General features: G+C 39.6%; 1 protein-coding gene across 1 annotated transcript in view; it reads right to left on the bottom strand.

The window, feature by feature from the left end:
* The window catches only part of grin2ab (glutamate receptor, ionotropic, N-methyl D-aspartate 2A, b), a 91963-nt gene extending 76950 nt beyond the window's left edge, over positions 1–15013 (bottom strand). Inside the window, exons 1-2 of the mRNA XM_034883829.1 lie at positions 13863–15013; positions 12845–13051 (exon numbers count right to left, since the gene is read on the bottom strand). Of these exons, the coding sequence (XP_034739720.1) occupies positions 12845–13051; positions 13863–13880 (225 nt within the window). The 5' untranslated portion in view covers positions 13881–15013. The remainder of the gene's footprint in view (positions 1–12844; positions 13052–13862) is intronic.
* Positions 15014–17183: the final 2170 nt, after the last annotated feature.

Raw genomic sequence — 17183 nt, forward strand, 5'->3', positions numbered from 1 at the left:
AGTAGGCTACTACTCAAATATGGGGTCAGTTTCAGCAGTTTCAGAAAGTTAGTTTTATAAGTCTTACCCACTGCATCTTAAAAAGAAAACGGAAAAGGCGTCTCTCTCTCTCTCCCTCTCTCTCTCTGTCTCTGTTATATTTGTTGGGAAAGATACATGGTTTGCAGAAGGTAAAAGAAGAGCATGCCACCCACCGTTTCTTAGTTTTATTTGGCTGCAATAGTACTGTAACAAGCTAGCCAGGCTTGTCACATTAGCGGGCAGTCTGTGCTAAGTTGTGTCTCAGTTGGGTAAAAACATTAAAACACATTGCAGATGGTGGTATGACGTCTTCAAGCATATATTGGAAAAATGTTTTAAAAGGTGTTAAATACTTGAAAAAAAAAAAACATTTGTTTGCTTTGTGTATTTTATTAGTTTTTTTAATGGCAGAAGTTTTCCTTAGTCAGTTTGATTGGCAGCAGATATCTTAAATTATTTCATTAAATTTCACTAACACCTCGAAACAAATAGTGCAGTGTCATAGGTGTCACTGATAGTAGCAGAGCTACACAGAGTCCGAAATGTGTTGGGAATGCAATAGTGGCCGCTGCCTGTGTTAAGCATGTCAGGTGGGGTAAGATAGTAAGCAGGTAAATCATAACATCCCTTCAACAAGGCAAGCAAAAAGGCAACTTTTCTTCACAAAATATAGAATTATGGAATTTGTTATCACATGTACATGTGTAGGATTTGCAATAGACTCCTACAAGAAAGTTTCAGAAAACCTTGATAACTGAATGTACTGTGTTGCTGTCCAGAACAAGAGTTTTGCACTAAATATGCTAGGGTTTTTGATACGAACATAAACCTAAACCCCCAACGTAACGGCTGCGGATCCACTCCGGCAATCAGCCCTCCGGAGCAGATATGCAGAGCTTCTATTTTTTTCCGGATGCCAGAGAGCAAAACAAACTGTTGATGTTTTATGTAGTTCTATTCTACATGAATTTGCGAGATCTTGTGGGTCCTCGAGACTTCAACTGTCAGTCATGGCTGCAGCCGTTTCGCAACAAATCCGGACTGGGTGGGTATTGACGGACGGCGTAGCACGGGGCCAACACGCAGCGGAGCCAATCCACAGCCGGTGGAAATTAGGGGTAAGACTACAGCTTTAGTTATGTATTAAAAAACATTTTTAGGAGTATTCTGTTGTAACAGTTGTTTACCTTTTTTTTTTTACATATTCATTCTTTATGAGCTAAAGACACAGGACATGATGATCCAACTGTGAGGTGGGCGGCTTCTTATCTGTCAGAGAAAGACTAGCTGTAACACCCTGACCCTGTGCCTATAACATGTAGAGTTCCACAAGGCAGTGTCCTGGGCCCCCTACTTTCTGTTTAGGCCAATTGGAGGCACAATTTGGGTATCAATAGAACTTTTCATTATGTCTGCTTTCTGAAACAATATATTATATATGTATAAAATAATTTTTTTTTTTTCATATGATACATTTTTCAATTGTTTATTCCCTTATCTTGATGTCAGACATTAAATGCTTGTTATAATCTTAGTAAAGGTTGTTGAACTATGTAAGCACCAGTACAGGAACAATGACAGAAATAAGTCAACTTCATTCTGGTTTCAGATTTTATGAATGTAAAATAAAGGTTGTCAAAACAAATACCAAAATATTTGTTTTTGAATCAATTGACTACCTGCACTTTAGCAAAGATAGTTTGCAATATCAAACAACAAGGTACATTTTTATGTTTATTCTGAAGGCACAACAGTACACTTAGATATGGAAATTTTAGCAAGTGAGAAACAAACACCATATTTCATAATTATTCACAAACATAACACTACTGCCCTTTAACCTCTACTACAACTACTAAATCAAATAAGAAGCTGGTTTTAATTCAATGAAATGTCAGTGTATTCTCTCAAAATAATTTTATAAAAAGGTGCACTTACACATCATCAACTCAAATATTCTTTTTCTGACCTGGGAGCACTAGGGTTTATATTTTTATAGAGATTGCTCAGCATTTACTAATGCAAAGTGTGCATCATTATCCACCCACCAGACAGTGAATTGCAAAATATAATTGTTGTCTTTATTTGCAAGCGGGATATGGTGGAAAGGTCTTGTTTGAAATATCATTTTTATTTGTTTAACATTAATGTACAGTCTGTAAAGTGTCTTCCTGTTTGTCCTCAATAAAACTGCCTTACTGTTAGACAGTCTATTAACAACCCAGAAGCCTTTTTTTTACATCAAAGTTGAGCGCACATGTGTTTGGTAGACACAATTTTGAGATTCACAATACAAAAGTTTAAGTGATTACCTCTAAATGTAAGCTACTTTATGTTTCATTTTGTAATTTACCTGGTTGTCTGTGCACTTTATATGGTTATGGTTTATTTTGCAGCAACACCGCACAAGACGATCATGATTGGTTTAAAGAAATGTCAATAAGCCAGAGCCCCTTTTCCTCCTATCCCAGAATGCTATGTGGAGTAGCCAGACCCTCCTCCAGTGTGCTTTGGAAGAGTTACATTACATTTTACATTGGAATTGCACTAGCATAATCATAGGGGGTGAATGTTTGCATGTTAAAAATAATTTAACCAAACTGTAACTGTTTTAGTCAAAGAGCTTGCAGCCTTTGGTGCAGCAACAAGGTACATAGAGATATAATTAACCAGATAGCAAATTAGAGACTCCACAAATTTGGGGTATCTATTTGTTTACATGACACACTTTTGCAGTAAACTTGTATTATTTAAAAACTGTGCGTTGCATGAACACCAGAGAACGCCATTAACACAGCACAGTTTTATGAGGTAAGACTATATAAATCTACAATGTGATTTGTCTAGCTTTCTATTATTAAAAGGACCTGAAACATTAAAATGACACAAGACGGTTGTAGACAATCAGTGGTAAGCCTTGTTAGACAATCTCATGTAATAATGGAAAAAATTCTCCTTTTAATTTTTAACCAAAAACTGAATTTGTCCTGATTTTAATGCATGACAAGTGCACCACTCTCTTGAACAATCTATTATTAATGAAAGTGAAGACATTTAGTAGTCCTCCAAATGTCTTCTATAGACTACATATTGCTGTAAAAGGTTAAGGAAATAAAAGTATTGAAATTACATTTTTTAACTTAACCAGATCTGGTTGTGATCTGTATCTGTATCTGTATTATCACACTTAATTATCCTCTCTTATGCAAAAAGAAAATAAATCAATATAATAAACTACTGAATATTGGAAATGAGACAGTCTTAAGTTGTTCTAATGATAAATCAGTATATACGTTTTTTAGTTTTTTGCTAACTGATCAAATTCATTGTCATAGTATCATTTTACACCCTGATATTGATATATATCAGAATATCGTTTTTTTTATCATAACATTTGTGTAAGTGTGATTGCTTTAATAACCTAGTAAATTTAATGGCTGACAAATGCTTTAAAACATTGATTTAAAAATTATGTAAAATACAATAGTGCCATAAAGCAGTGCTGCTCATTGATTTTCATTACTGCCCACAATAGCCTGATACAAATAAAGATATAAAAGGGATGAATGCCCGGGATGAACATTATGGTAACATCTCAGTAGACGGTAGACAAATTAATATTATCTTGATGAATATACAGTATATCTTCCACTCCTCCTTCACACTGAAGGGTAAAAGAGAAAAGAATATCCCACAATCAAAATAAACATCAGACCTGTCTCCCTCACAGCCGAATTCTGTATCTAATAAATTGTGAAAATTATGTGAAAACGTATTACGGGATTTACAACTGAGAAGTGGGGGCGAGCGTCTCTCATGCTCACAATGGTCATTAATTAAGACTAACAGCAAAATAGGTTTTAAAATCCATCGCTGATGAAGCCTGTGAGAGACCTGAGAACAATCAATCAGTATTTCCATCTCATTACTGTTCTTTAGCCTTGACACACTGTGGCTCTTTCCATACTGGTCCTGTTGTGTGACAATAAAGGGTAAAGGAGACCTACAGTGTGTTTGAATGCCATAAAAGCCATTACTTTAAAAAACATTTGAAGCAAGCAATTTTACAGATTCCATGCCCGAAATATAATATACTATAAATGAATTTATGTTCCCGGTCAAGGCATACCTTTCATGGCTTTCCAAAAGCCTCTAACCTGTGATCTATCTTTGAGTATACATCTCTGGGCACCGCAGTCAACATATGTTTTTTGATGTGTTGCTTATTGCTGTTAAAAATTGCACTTGGCAGGAGGAGACTGAGGCTTCAAATGTTCCCACATCACCAGATGCCCCGTCTGGCTCAGACAGCACCTGTCGCCAGCGTTGCATGGAGCATTATGCCTGGAGTAATATATTTTTAATGATTAGTGGATGCTTCGGGGATATTTTTTGGCCTCTGAATCTTGCTGCCTGGCAGAGTTCATAACAACTGGTAAAAAAAAAGAATTTAAACTGACTAGACACGGACACAGTAAATCATAGAGTGAACTGTTAAAAATTACATGTTGAAGGTTTCCCGGTAGACAGCCATTGAAGATGCCACTTCACTTTATTGCAAGATACACCTCAGTGGCTTTGTGTTAATTTGTTTTTAATGTATCAAGTAATCAAAAGCACATAATCTTTTGCAGGGTGTAACTCACATGTCAATAATTGATCATTTTCTACTTGGCATTTAAGGGTATGCAAATGTGTTTCAAATTAGTAAACAAACTACACCTTTTGCTTTTTGTTTACATATTTTTTTAAGAAATCAGTGTGTTTCTCCAAGGTAAGCAGCATATTGTTGAAAAATTGGTGCACTAGAGTGCGAGTATAATATCTAGTACTTAACACCACTGTGAACCACTTAAATCAATCTGTACTTTACAAAAAGAAAAAGCGCAATTACTCTCTACTCTGATCTAGAATTATATAATTGAAAAATCCCACATGGTACCCTGTGTTTCAAAAACAGATAAATAACACATACAAAAAAGATCAACAGCAGATGATCAATAAAAGCAGAGTCAGTGCTCCAGGAGGTCTCCTAGGTGCTGTGTTTGTACAAATTGGAGACGGGAGAGAGGACTTTGACTGAGGCAAACCCACTGAAATACAGCAGAGATAAAAGCATGGATGACTTTTACCAAATCAATAATGGATATCACAGTTCCATTTTTGAAAACAATCTCAAACAACTCTTCCCAAAATGGGGAATTTATATGAACATGCCCATGTTTGTACATCTCTGTAGGTATGCTCCTATGTAGGTGGGGAACACGTTTGCCCCATCTTATTTTAAACCACATTGACATTACCCAGTAACATCAGTCTCCTATCAATGGCGTGACAGGCTATTTCACTCATACAACGGAGCCACAGCTGTATGGCAAACCTTGCCCACTTTGTCTACAAGCATGAACACATGTCTTGTCTTAACACCTTGGCTTTCTGAACGGGCCAGCAAAGAAAGGGTACACGTTAGGTAGCTAGCTAATTAGCCATGAAGATGCAACAGTTTAAAGAGTTTACAAACGGGATCAGCAGGGCCCCATGTACCTGGTATGGACATCTGTATCTGGATACCTTGCAAAGTATAAATGCACATAGATCACAGTTGGAGCGCTGTTAGATTGGCCGGAGCACATCTGGAGGCATGTTTGTTGACAAGTCTGCCTGCTCCACCTATAATTTGCATAATTTACCAATTTGCATAATCAGAGAATTGAGACAACATGACACTTAAAGACACTTAAAACGATGCACACCGGCTTTCCAATTATTACAACCTTCAGGAAACGAGCACCAGTAATACTGAGTATTTTTATTACATTTCTTCGAACAAATTAAAAACTGGACCAGGTGGACTTTGGCCAAAGTTTTAGGCCCGTGGAGTGTGCTTGCTTTGCCGTAAATATTAGCCCTCCTGATGCTTGAAGAGTAGAGGAACATTTTATCACTTTTGTTTGACTGCAGCAAACAGAAAGTTGTATGGTGTCAAATTAAGCTCAATGCTTAAAACATACAAACTGAAAACAGAGTAGGGGTTTCATTTCAACTAAAGTTACTTCACTGAAATCACAGCTAGCCAACGTTAAACATCTGCTCACTGATAAAACAAGTGTTTTTTAGGCCTGAAACTCTAGATTCCATTTACAAGCATTTTCCCATAACACACAAAAGAAAATCTTCAGTTGGTTTAGTCACTGTTTATATCAATACTCTAAAAAAAAAGATGCATTCTTGAATTTATTTCAATTCAATACGTAATTGGGAAACTTCTATTTTCACTAGAAACACAATCTGAGTTAGATACTAGAGCCATTTTAATTGTTCTGAAGCCGAATGATGAAATTCCTTATGGATTTAACATCACTGGCACAGTTGGTGCAGAGCACACATTGCCAGCCTTTCCTTATCGTAATGTTGCTGCTGGCTTATCAGAGAATTACAATAACTATTCATTTTACACCCTCTTTTGGAAACAGAATGATGGTGCCACAGTAGTATATTACTGTGTGGCTCCATAGTACCATTGTTAAAAGAAAGCCCTACCCTTCACATGTTATCTCCTCTGTATAATAATTGTATTCATTGTAAAACGCTGAGACACACACTGAGTTCATTGTGCCCTAATAATATATGTAAAACATTAAATGGAGCGGCAACCATCTTTCCTGTAATCAGTGAGACCACTCACAATGATCCCCGTTAGAGACAGATCAATAAAGTGGCCAAATATTACTGATACATTTATGTGACTGATCTGTTTCTCATGGCCGTTAAAAACTGAATCAAATTGGATTTAAAAAGCTGAATAATGTCTAACTGTAACTAGGACAGTGTTATATCAGTCTGAGCCAAAATCTGGTGTCTGTAAAAGCATAAAATTGGAATATGGGTTTTGGGTGTTAAGTTGGCCAAAATGACAGGGCCAGACTGGTCGCACTTAGGCCCCTCTTAAGCCTCTTTTTGAGCTTGGAAAAACCCTTAGACAGACAAAGTGTAAAAGCCATTATTTAAGGTAACAGCTAAGCCTCCTAGGAAGCTGGGAATTTTTTCACTTTAAAGCCACATGTTGTGTTTAATACTAATCAAGCTAATTCAAAAGCACCCCATTTAAATAGACACAGTGGGGGGTTACAATCCAAAATGAAAAGCATTAAGCTTTCAACTGAAAGATGAATACTGGCATCAAAGGAGAGCACATCTGTGTGCATTTTGTTCTTTAACGATGACCACAGATTATCAAAAATGATGGTGTTTACTTTTAAGAAAGTATTGTTAGTCATTGTTTTGGTTTTCTTGCATACAAATGTACTGTTTAGGTTCAGTCTCACCACTTTCATCAACCTCATTTCCAGATCCAGCACCAGTTCATTGCCCCTTCATTTTATATAGTATATGTAGTAGGGAGTCCCTACTATGTCTCTCTTTCAGCTAAGGGTCATAGCTAAAAACATTAAAGACCCCTGATTTCATCACAGCCATTTTGATTGACAGGTGGCTGCAGTCACAAGGGCCGAGCATAGACAATGGGCCAGAGCCGCACACACTGAGCTTCACAATGGCAAACCTTTAGGTGACGTCACGAAGATTACACCCATGTTTTTTTACTGTCTATGGTCTCCCAACTCCGGTGTATTGTCAATCAGGTAGCACACACTGGGTTTCTCACTTAAAACCGTTACACATTGTATGAAAATTAATGGAAGTGGATTCACAGCCACAATACTTCAAGGATAACTTTGTTTTTGTTTTTTTCAACCTTTCCAATGTTTTTGTTTGGAAGTGACTGATGGGAACCACAATCTTTGAAATTGGTCCTGTATTACGCAAGATAGTTGTCATCAATGGCGAAACAAGCTACAATGTAAGTTAATAGGGCAATTGTTTTGCTACAGCTTGTATTTACTTTCACAAAGGTGCTTGTTTTGCCACTGACAGGCTCAGATTAAAATTCTAAGTGTCTGACAACTTTATGGAAAGGATTTCTAAGGAGGTCGACCTTTCTGTTGAAGAGTTACGTCCTTTTTTAAAACATAAAAACATCTGCGAAATTGCGTTTGCTAAACCGACCGTACTCCAAAATAAAGCATCTTAAATTACACTTCATTCAAAGTCGACAGAAACAACATAAAACTATGAAAAAAACGTTTTGGGGCAATTTTCCACTTTTCCAACCATCCCAACTCTAAATTTGGTTGAAATAAACATAGTTTGCAGGTGTAAAAAAATATGTTGTCTCTATACACCTTTTTACGCTTTTACGCTTTTCTAAATGGAGTCTGATGGGTTTAACTTGTTGTTGTGTTGCTGTTTCTGACAGAAAGGTTTCAAAAAGATCTATCTCTAAAGGGATCCTATCTACCTATAGGTTACCCTTTAAGTTCAACTGGATGGCTGCCATAGTGGCTACTATAGTAAGCTTATCTTCAATGTGTAAATTAAATGGGTTTTATTTCACAAAGAGGTTAATTTATATTAACTATTAAAATGTTCAGACATTTACATTTTTGAGAAAAGAAACTTAAAAAAAATAAACTTTACACATAACTTGGCGGCCCCCCTTGCACCGTCTCTGAAGACCCCCTAGAGGTCACAGACCTCCTGTTGAATATCTCTGCCCTAAATTATGCAAAACTTTAAGCCTTAATATAAATTAAATTGGTGAGTTATGTAAAACTTCACCACACTGTTGTTATGAAGAGGAAACTTAGTTATGGCGATTTACACCATGCTGTAAACATGTTCATTCCTGCTTTAAAATTGGTCAATTTAATTTACTTATTTTCAGGACGGGTGATTTGCTGTCGTCGAGGGGGCCAGCAAATTCAATGAATGCAGCCATAAGAAGACTTGATTGTTACACAATCAATTTCAGTTGTTATCAGTGAAGAGAACATCAGGTGTTTTACAGTAGGCCTGTGCATTACCAACACACACGCCTAAAAAACAATTTGGTTATCGAGCCAATGGAAATGATAAGTTGTAACATTAAAACATTATTTTACATCTTCACAAATGGAAATCGATTAGCTTTCATGACAAAATTTGAACAAATATGTTACATTCATCAAAGGGAGAGACATATATAGACAGTGTCGGAGGTGTGACTAACTGCCAAGACAGCTCAATAAAAAGCCATAAAGGACTTAACATCCCTTTAACCTTTCTCTCCCCCATCTGTTATACAATAATGCCATCAACAATAGAATTCTGCCTAGTCAAAATGTAAACGGTATAAAAGACGTTTCTCTTTTAGTATGCTGCACACTGAATAAGATCTGAAAGGCAACTTTCAAAGTGTCACTGAAAGGCTAACATAATAAGAAACACAACTGCTATTCTGCAAAGTGAAAAAAATAACATTGTGTCAGATAACATTAATTCAAACCCCCTTATAAAGAATAAAAGTTCAAAAAGCCATTTTCATCAATCATCCAGCTGGTCCATCCATCTGCAACAGAGGCATTTGGGATATTTGACTATTTTGACAGATTTGTTGATTAAAATAGAAACATGGAAGGATGCTTCTAAAGGTGGCAATTTCTTGGTTGGTTCCTATTATGCGTGTCATTCTGTTAAATCCACCCTGAAACCACCTCTTAAGTAGGATAAAGATTATCCTGATTTTCAGCATCAAAACTATCTGCCTTTGAGTCGTGAAAAAACAGATATGAGTTTTATGATTGATTAAAACTAGGATTTGAGTTCTAAAATCCTAGCATGAGAAATGATTATTATTTTTCAGGTTTAAAAACCCCCCAATTTTCAGATCTATTTCAATCCGATTAATTAAATCTTATCAAAAAGTTGGGTTGGAACTGGATAAGACTAATCTGGAATCTTGAGCTGAAGGGAACACTTATAAAACCATTAAAGATACACTGATGCAGGTGTGTACTAGCTATAAAGATTCAGTCATAGGTCCCTTGAATGTTACTGTGTAAGCTACAGGACTTGAAGGCTGCAACCAACGTAACGGTAAATGTGGTGCATTTCCAGTTCTTTATTTTCATTTTAAATATTAAACAGGTGAGTGGTTCACTGATGATTATTAAAGAACAACTATTTATTAACTGTAACAGAGAAACAGATGAATTTTCAAATGATGTAAAACACGGAATACTTTATTTAAGGCATGAAATGATCAAATATACAGAAGTAGAGCATCATCACAAAACAACTGCCCTACTTCAATCTAAAAATATCAGTTCAAAAACCTGTATTAGTCAAACCATACTTAATATTGCTATGGCTCACTAGCTCATTAAATGAGACCACCAATTGTGTTTTGATTAAATGATTAAACAGGGCACGTTCTTTAAGGGGCTTTTGGGTTATTAACTTGTGTCTGAGAAGGCACTATTACACATCAATATACAGAAGACCAGCGGGGGTCAAACGACTCCTTATCATATGTCACTCAGCCCTTTCACTGGTAATTGCTAGGAACGGAAAACTGAAAACACTCATTTTCATCCTCTCAAGCCTCATGTGAGCGCCGTTTAACCTGTGATTGTATAAGACAGCAACTGTGAAGGCAGGGCATAAAAAATGTGCTCAATTTGTTTGCCACTAAAAGTCCAATGTAGCCAAATCTTGGTGGTGGATATGGTCAGTAGAAGATTATCTGGCGCAACACAGTACAGGCACAGTTGCAGGTTTAATTGACTTTAAAGAAAGTGCTTGCTCGGCGGATGACAGCTGAAGCTAAAGGCCACGCCAGAGGCTTGGTGGCTGCACACGATTTGGCTGTTAATATTCTAGGCAGATATTTTCTAACATGCAGTTTGTCAACTTCAGTAGATAGTGTGCTCCAACCAAAAATACTGAGCAGAAAATGGGTTTATTTGCTGTGACTCTTATCTCAGGATATGTCAATACCTCCTTCAGGACAAATACAGCTACAACACAGGGCAGAAGGGTGCACATTCCACCCACAGGTTCTTTGGCTTTTCTCTTTTTTAAGCGTTTTTCTAATTATTCTTCATACGCTCTAGGTTGCAATCTTGTGTGTTTACTCCTACCCAAAATCCTCTCTATGTTCATGGAAAAAAGGAGGAGAAAAAAAGGAGAGGATATTAGGATTCGTAGGTTTTTATTCTAGTGTTTGCTACTCAAATGCACATAAAATAACCTGAAAGATACCAGAGCAATAATCTTAGTAATGTTGTTTTATCATCAAACAGCCATACTTAAAGTAAATTAATTAGTTGATAATCTATTCTTTGACTATATGTCAGTAATCACAATAATAATTGCAATATTTTTGGACCAGCAAGGTCAAAACTATGTATTTTTAATGAAAATAAAAAGATCTGTGCAGAAATACTCCCTGAACCGTTCCCCACTTGCAGGCATTTGTCGATGTTGGGCTAATTTTGGGCTCTATCTCTATAAATGTCTTGCACACAATTAAAAAACCAAGGATGACACAGTGCAGTCTGATTGCTCCCCTTTTGCAGCCTTTAATCTGCAAGAATCCTCTCTGAATATGCTCTTTAAAAAAAAGATTTTTTTACAACACAATATTTGTCACCAGCATATGAGAACTCAACGTCTGTGTGAGTATCACCAGTTCCACTTAGGTGCTATCAATATAATCTCAAGAGGGCCCTTGTGTTAAAGGCAGCACAGTAACATGTTGAGAACAGCACATTTAATGTGAGGGATTAAATAGATTTAACTGCAGGGAAACAGAACAACACGGTCTCACTTCTGACTACACTGACAAGCTGCTTCGAGACAATAGGTTCTGAACTACAGTACCTGCTTTGCCAACAATAGGAATGGTTCAGTGAACAGCTCAGTGAGATGCATCTCGACATAATTTTATCACTATGTCATGCCGGAGCCGAGATGTAACTCAGAATATGGTATGCATCTGATCACTGAGAATTTTTCATTTCCATGCTTTTTTTCCCTGTTTGGCTCTGTTTGACTAGTTAGTTAATAGCAGGACGTGAGAGATGAAAATGCAATGCCCAACTGAGCAGGAAACTCTCTGGAGTGATGACAAAAAAAAGAAAAGTGAATAGAAAAGGTCTACTATAAAATACTCTGAAGTTTTTAAGGTGTTATGACATCACACACAGAATTCATTGCAGCTTTGCACAACACATTTATATTAATGAAGAGAGCAACAGCTCTCGACATTCACTGCTCCCACTCTACTGCGTTTATGCCCCACAGAGTTGATCTCCTTTTGTGTCATTCCACTATTCAAGAAAATAGGCTAGGCCTACTGCTGAGCACATCCACAGTCTCTATCGCCAGATCCCTACAAAAGCACAATGAGTCTGGTATGGCATGAATGATAATATTCCCTAAATGATCATAATACATCTAGACACCCAATATTGACCATTAAAAAATAAGGGCGGTTTGATGCCACCGGGAATGATTAGTGTTATGGAAATTATAGGAATTAGGGCCTTATATTCTGTCATGTCAGATCACTCAGATAAGTCAAAATCTTACAGTTAACCCCCATGTAACGTGTGTGTGTGTGTGTGTGTGTGTGTGTGTGTGTGTGTGTGTGTGTGTGTGTGTGTGTGTGTGTGTGTGTTGCTTTCATTTCCCTTAGAAGAGGCAAATACACTTCTGTGTCAGACTTGGCACGGGAAGCAGGAGGAAAACGGAAGAAAATGTGTTTCTACAACGTGACTGTATTCAAAGCCTGAAAACTGTAATTTGAGATATGAATTCATTACACGGCCTCTCATCAGTAGCCGGAGTTAATGTGATGCAACAGCGCCGCTTAGCGTCGCGCGGCGCCCTGTCTCTGACGGTTGTTTCTCCCGTGATCTCCGTTACTGGCCGCGGTCCTTACCTTCGTCGTCACAAAGCGTGGCTGCTGCAGGTTTGCCGTCGCGGAGGATTTGCGCCTTCTTCTTCGGAGTCCGTGCGATGAATGCTGAGTTTTACTGCCGTGGTCTGAGGGCCCGTGCAGGCAGCCACCATGACCTGTCCGTTTACTGGCATTTTGGTTCCTTCTCACAGCGTCAGTGAAACCAGAGCAAAAGTGTTCAAACTTGATCTGAAAAAAAAAAAAAACGAAAATTGAAAATGTTATATTGCATTGCAGCCTTGCGCATAGGCTACTTGTTAAATTTAATCCGTTTCTTAAAGGACGCGCGCCTACAGGCTGCTGCTGAACTATAAACATTATTACCCAATCCCAATGGCTTTATATTCATAAACACTCAGCAGCTAGTTTGAATTAGTTGAAATAATACAATCTTGTGTGTTAGTGTGTGTGTGTGTGTATATGTGTGTGTGTGCGTGCGGCCGCAATTGCGTGCTCGTGTGTGTCTTTTGTGTGTGTCTTGTGTGTGGGGATGCGGGTTCATTGGATGGATTATAAAAAGCTCGTGACGAAAACACAAGTTCAATTCAAAGGTAGGTTGGTGGAAAAAAAACAAAATAGTAGGCGACTGTGTGTGTGTGTGTGTGTGTGTGTGCGTGTGTGTGTGTGTGTGTGTGTGTGTGTGTGTGTGTGTGTGAGTGTCTCAGAGGGCGAGAGAGAGAGAGAGAGAGGGGGGTAGCCTAAAAAACAGCCTGTGGCTGCGCAGCGAATTACCCCCTCTCTCCTCTCTCCGGTGCCGGGCTCGTCTATGTAGGGCATGCAGCAGGTGTGTCGGGGACTCGGACGAACGAAGGAGCGGAGCGAGGAACACAAACCAGCCACCCCACCACCCCGCCTCTGCTCCACTTTGAGAGGAGAGAGTGAGTGTGCGGCAGATAATAAACCAATGAACCCTGACGATTTCTGCTCAATATCCGCGTCACCTATGACAGGAGAGAGTTAGTTCTCTAAGGCTAAAACCATACTAATTAGGCAAACTCACCCCATTCCCGTGACACATCTCTCCAGGCGGCCAGGTGGAGATGACATTGCAGCCTGTTACTCCATTCGGGTGCCCTCGGCAGGAGTGTGAATCACATACGACTCTTCTCCGTAAAATTAATCCATCAATTTCTCCTCCATCCAGTCGCCCCCAAAAAACACACACCACCGCACGGATAAATCCACCTGTCTGCCTCTGAAGACCTTCACCAGCACCTCACCCCCGGTGGATATAGTATTCCTCTCGGTTAAGATGTCAAACACCGTTCATTCAACGGTGGAGATGGACTGGGAAAAGGGGGAATAAAAAAGCCGTTGAAGTGCGGGGATCAATTAGACTCTACAATCCAAAATAACCGTTGGTTCGGGATCTCCAGCGGCAGCCCCGCGCGTTCCGCAGTGGCTCGTGGACAGGTCCGCGCGCCTCCTCCTCGCCTCCTCGCGCCGCTCGCGGATTCTTGAAGACTGAAGGGGGGATTCCGTCACAAATAACATCAAAACGCGCACACACACGCGCGCGCACTTTCTCCCTCTCTCTTTTCTCACTCACCCTCGTCTTCTCCCTCACGCGCTCTTCGCAAAATAACACTGCACTCCAAAAACAACCTAAACAAATCGGAACAACTTAAAAAGGCTCGAGTTATTTTTTGTAGCTTTCTACGCCGCACGACAGAGGTGATGCTCCGGCAGCCGACCGAGCGCCCGGGCGGAGAGAAATAAGGAGATGTTCTCCGGCAGTCTCTCTACCCCGCAGCCCGCCGCCCACGCTTCGCTGGCTGAAGGTACTTACACATCAGCCTAGTTAATTAAACATAAGGGCAACGGGCCTGAATGAGAGAATGATGGTGGAGGGGAGAGGGGGGTAGTAGTGGAGGGATGAATTGGGTGACTTCATCTTCCCATCATAAAATATCAAAAGCAAATGTGGCGAGTTAAGAGGGCGCGCGCTAGGGACATTTGGCCAAAAAGCAACTTCAACTTCCCAGTTCGTTAAAACTGATATGTCTCTTCTTCTCCTCTGCCTCTCTCCGGATTTTCTGTGTCTCCGCGTGTCGCTTTTTCTGGCGTGTCTTCTCCAGAAAATGAAGACGCAAGAGAGGTATGGCGCACACTATCATTTGTTGTTTACGGCATCACCTGGTGCCACCTCGCCAAAAGACACAGCGTGCGCGCGTGTGTGTAAGTAGGCCTTTCTCTCTCTCTCTCTCTCTCTCTCTCTCTCTCTCTCTCTCTCTCTCTCTCCATCTCTCTCTCTCTCCATCTCTATCTCTCTGTGTGTGTGTCGACGTCAAACAAGTCACCGCGTTGCGCCTCCGCTCCTCAGAGCATCCACTGCGCACAGATAAAACATTTCAATATCCGCTGAACTGTTGTAACAATCATGTTGCACCCCTTCCCCATAATTAAAATTCCGATTGCTTCAAAATTACCGCACCGAAACGTTTATTGCTGAGGAAGTTCATGTTCCCTCATCAGTGCCAGGGTTTGTTAAAAGCTGCGGGTAAGATAAGGGAGAATAGAGGCAACACTAGTGAATTACACTGCTTCAATTAAACATAATTAGCAGATCAAAACTGCATCACAGGGGTCCTCCGGGAGCGCTGACAAAACTCTCCCCTCTAGCTCCATGCCTCTATCTTCATCTCCCTCTGAGTGTTCCCTTGGAGTCCCATCGCAGACAGATGGTGCATGGGGCCATGTTAGCAGGCCGGGGATCTACTAGGACGGGCTGTCATGAACTGAGTTACACTTTGAAGCAAAAAAAACAAAAAAACAGTGCAGCATAAGCAGACCAGAGGGCTTATTATTAAGGAAGACTTCACTTCCATCCTCTTCCTCCTCTTCCTCCTCCACCTCCTCTTCTGTCCCTAGAATAAAAAATCTCAACCTGTTGAGTTCCTCTATCCTCCTCCGTCAGAGCCCGAGCCTCCCGGGCTTAGACTTAAAGAAACAGACAATTGCGTAACGTGGATACAACAAAAAGCGAGACAGAAAACATGAGGACTGGATGGTGGTCTACTTTTCTTTAAGGAAAAGAATCCTGGAGGTCCAAATATAATAGCTTTTCCTCTCTTTCAAACCATTATACCTTCCCACCGTCTCCTTCCGCTATTTACCCATTAGAGGCGTCCTACTGGGAAAGGCCAGACCCAGGACACCCATTTGGGAACTGTAGAGAATGTTGTGCAATACCATTAACAGTGGCTTTTTTTTTTGTCTAACCAACATTTATTCCCAATTGAGAATGGCTAAGCTTGTCTAATTCTATATTTAAACATTAAAGCTGTTTCCAAGGAAATAAAATCTACAAAATCTTCCGTGACACAATAAAGAAGCTTGTAAAATTGTTGATTTTCTGTAAATATAAACTCATTCAAGGGTAAGCATGCCTGCAGATAGGAATCTCTGGTACATGACCTTTTTCAGGACTCTGGTGGAGCACAGTCTTGAGGATCTCTCTCTCTCTCTCTCTCTCTCTCTCTCATTTAGTATGCATTCATCCGGTGCACACTAGCACAACACTTGGACAGTATAGTGAGTACGCTCTGCCCTGTTTGTAGACAGTTGTAGGTCCAAAGTGTTGGAATTCTCTTAACATGTGTCCCTGTTATTATAACTAATTTATGACTGATGGGCTCAGTCGTCATACATCTTTCATGGGCCTCCAGCACATTGAACATAAGTTACCCAGGTATGTCGTGGTGCAGAGAGGATGCCAGACACTATCTCACATGCAGACACCCAGCTCAGGTTCAAATCTGGCTCCCAGTTTCCAAACACCTCATTGAACCAGCTGCCTCTACCTCTTCATTCCTGCTGTCCGCTTAAATTTCACAAGGCTGTTGCTAATAGCTCATACCAGTGTGTGATTATAACATATTTGAAAAACAAGGGAGACCCATTATCACTGAAGTGCGTCAACAACGTGCTAACTATTTTGTTATTACTCTGTATAATTATTGAAGACAAAAGCTCATTCCACTAATGTTGTTTGGCTAATAGTCAAAGCCCAGTACTGGAATGAATCAGAGGAAAGGAAAGAGTCCAATTAAAGCAGCTCCAACTCTGAAACCAACAGGCAGGCTCACAAACAAACTGATAAATAAATATATAAATGAATAAATAAATAAATATATTAAAGGGAAGAGAAAACGATTACACAAGGCCTCTGACAAAAATGATGTGGGCAATTTTTGTATCCATGGTAACTGGCTTTTTCAGAGAGTCCCCACTTTTGTTTTGGTAGAAGTGCAAGCCGTGCATTCCCGATACATATGGTTTATGTTTTGCAAACTGTGCTGGACTACACGAGTCCCCCATT

Source organism: Etheostoma cragini, chromosome 2 (genome assembly GCF_013103735.1).
Source record: "Etheostoma cragini isolate CJK2018 chromosome 2, CSU_Ecrag_1.0, whole genome shotgun sequence".
NCBI classification, from domain to species: domain Eukaryota; kingdom Metazoa; phylum Chordata; class Actinopteri; order Perciformes; family Percidae; genus Etheostoma; species Etheostoma cragini.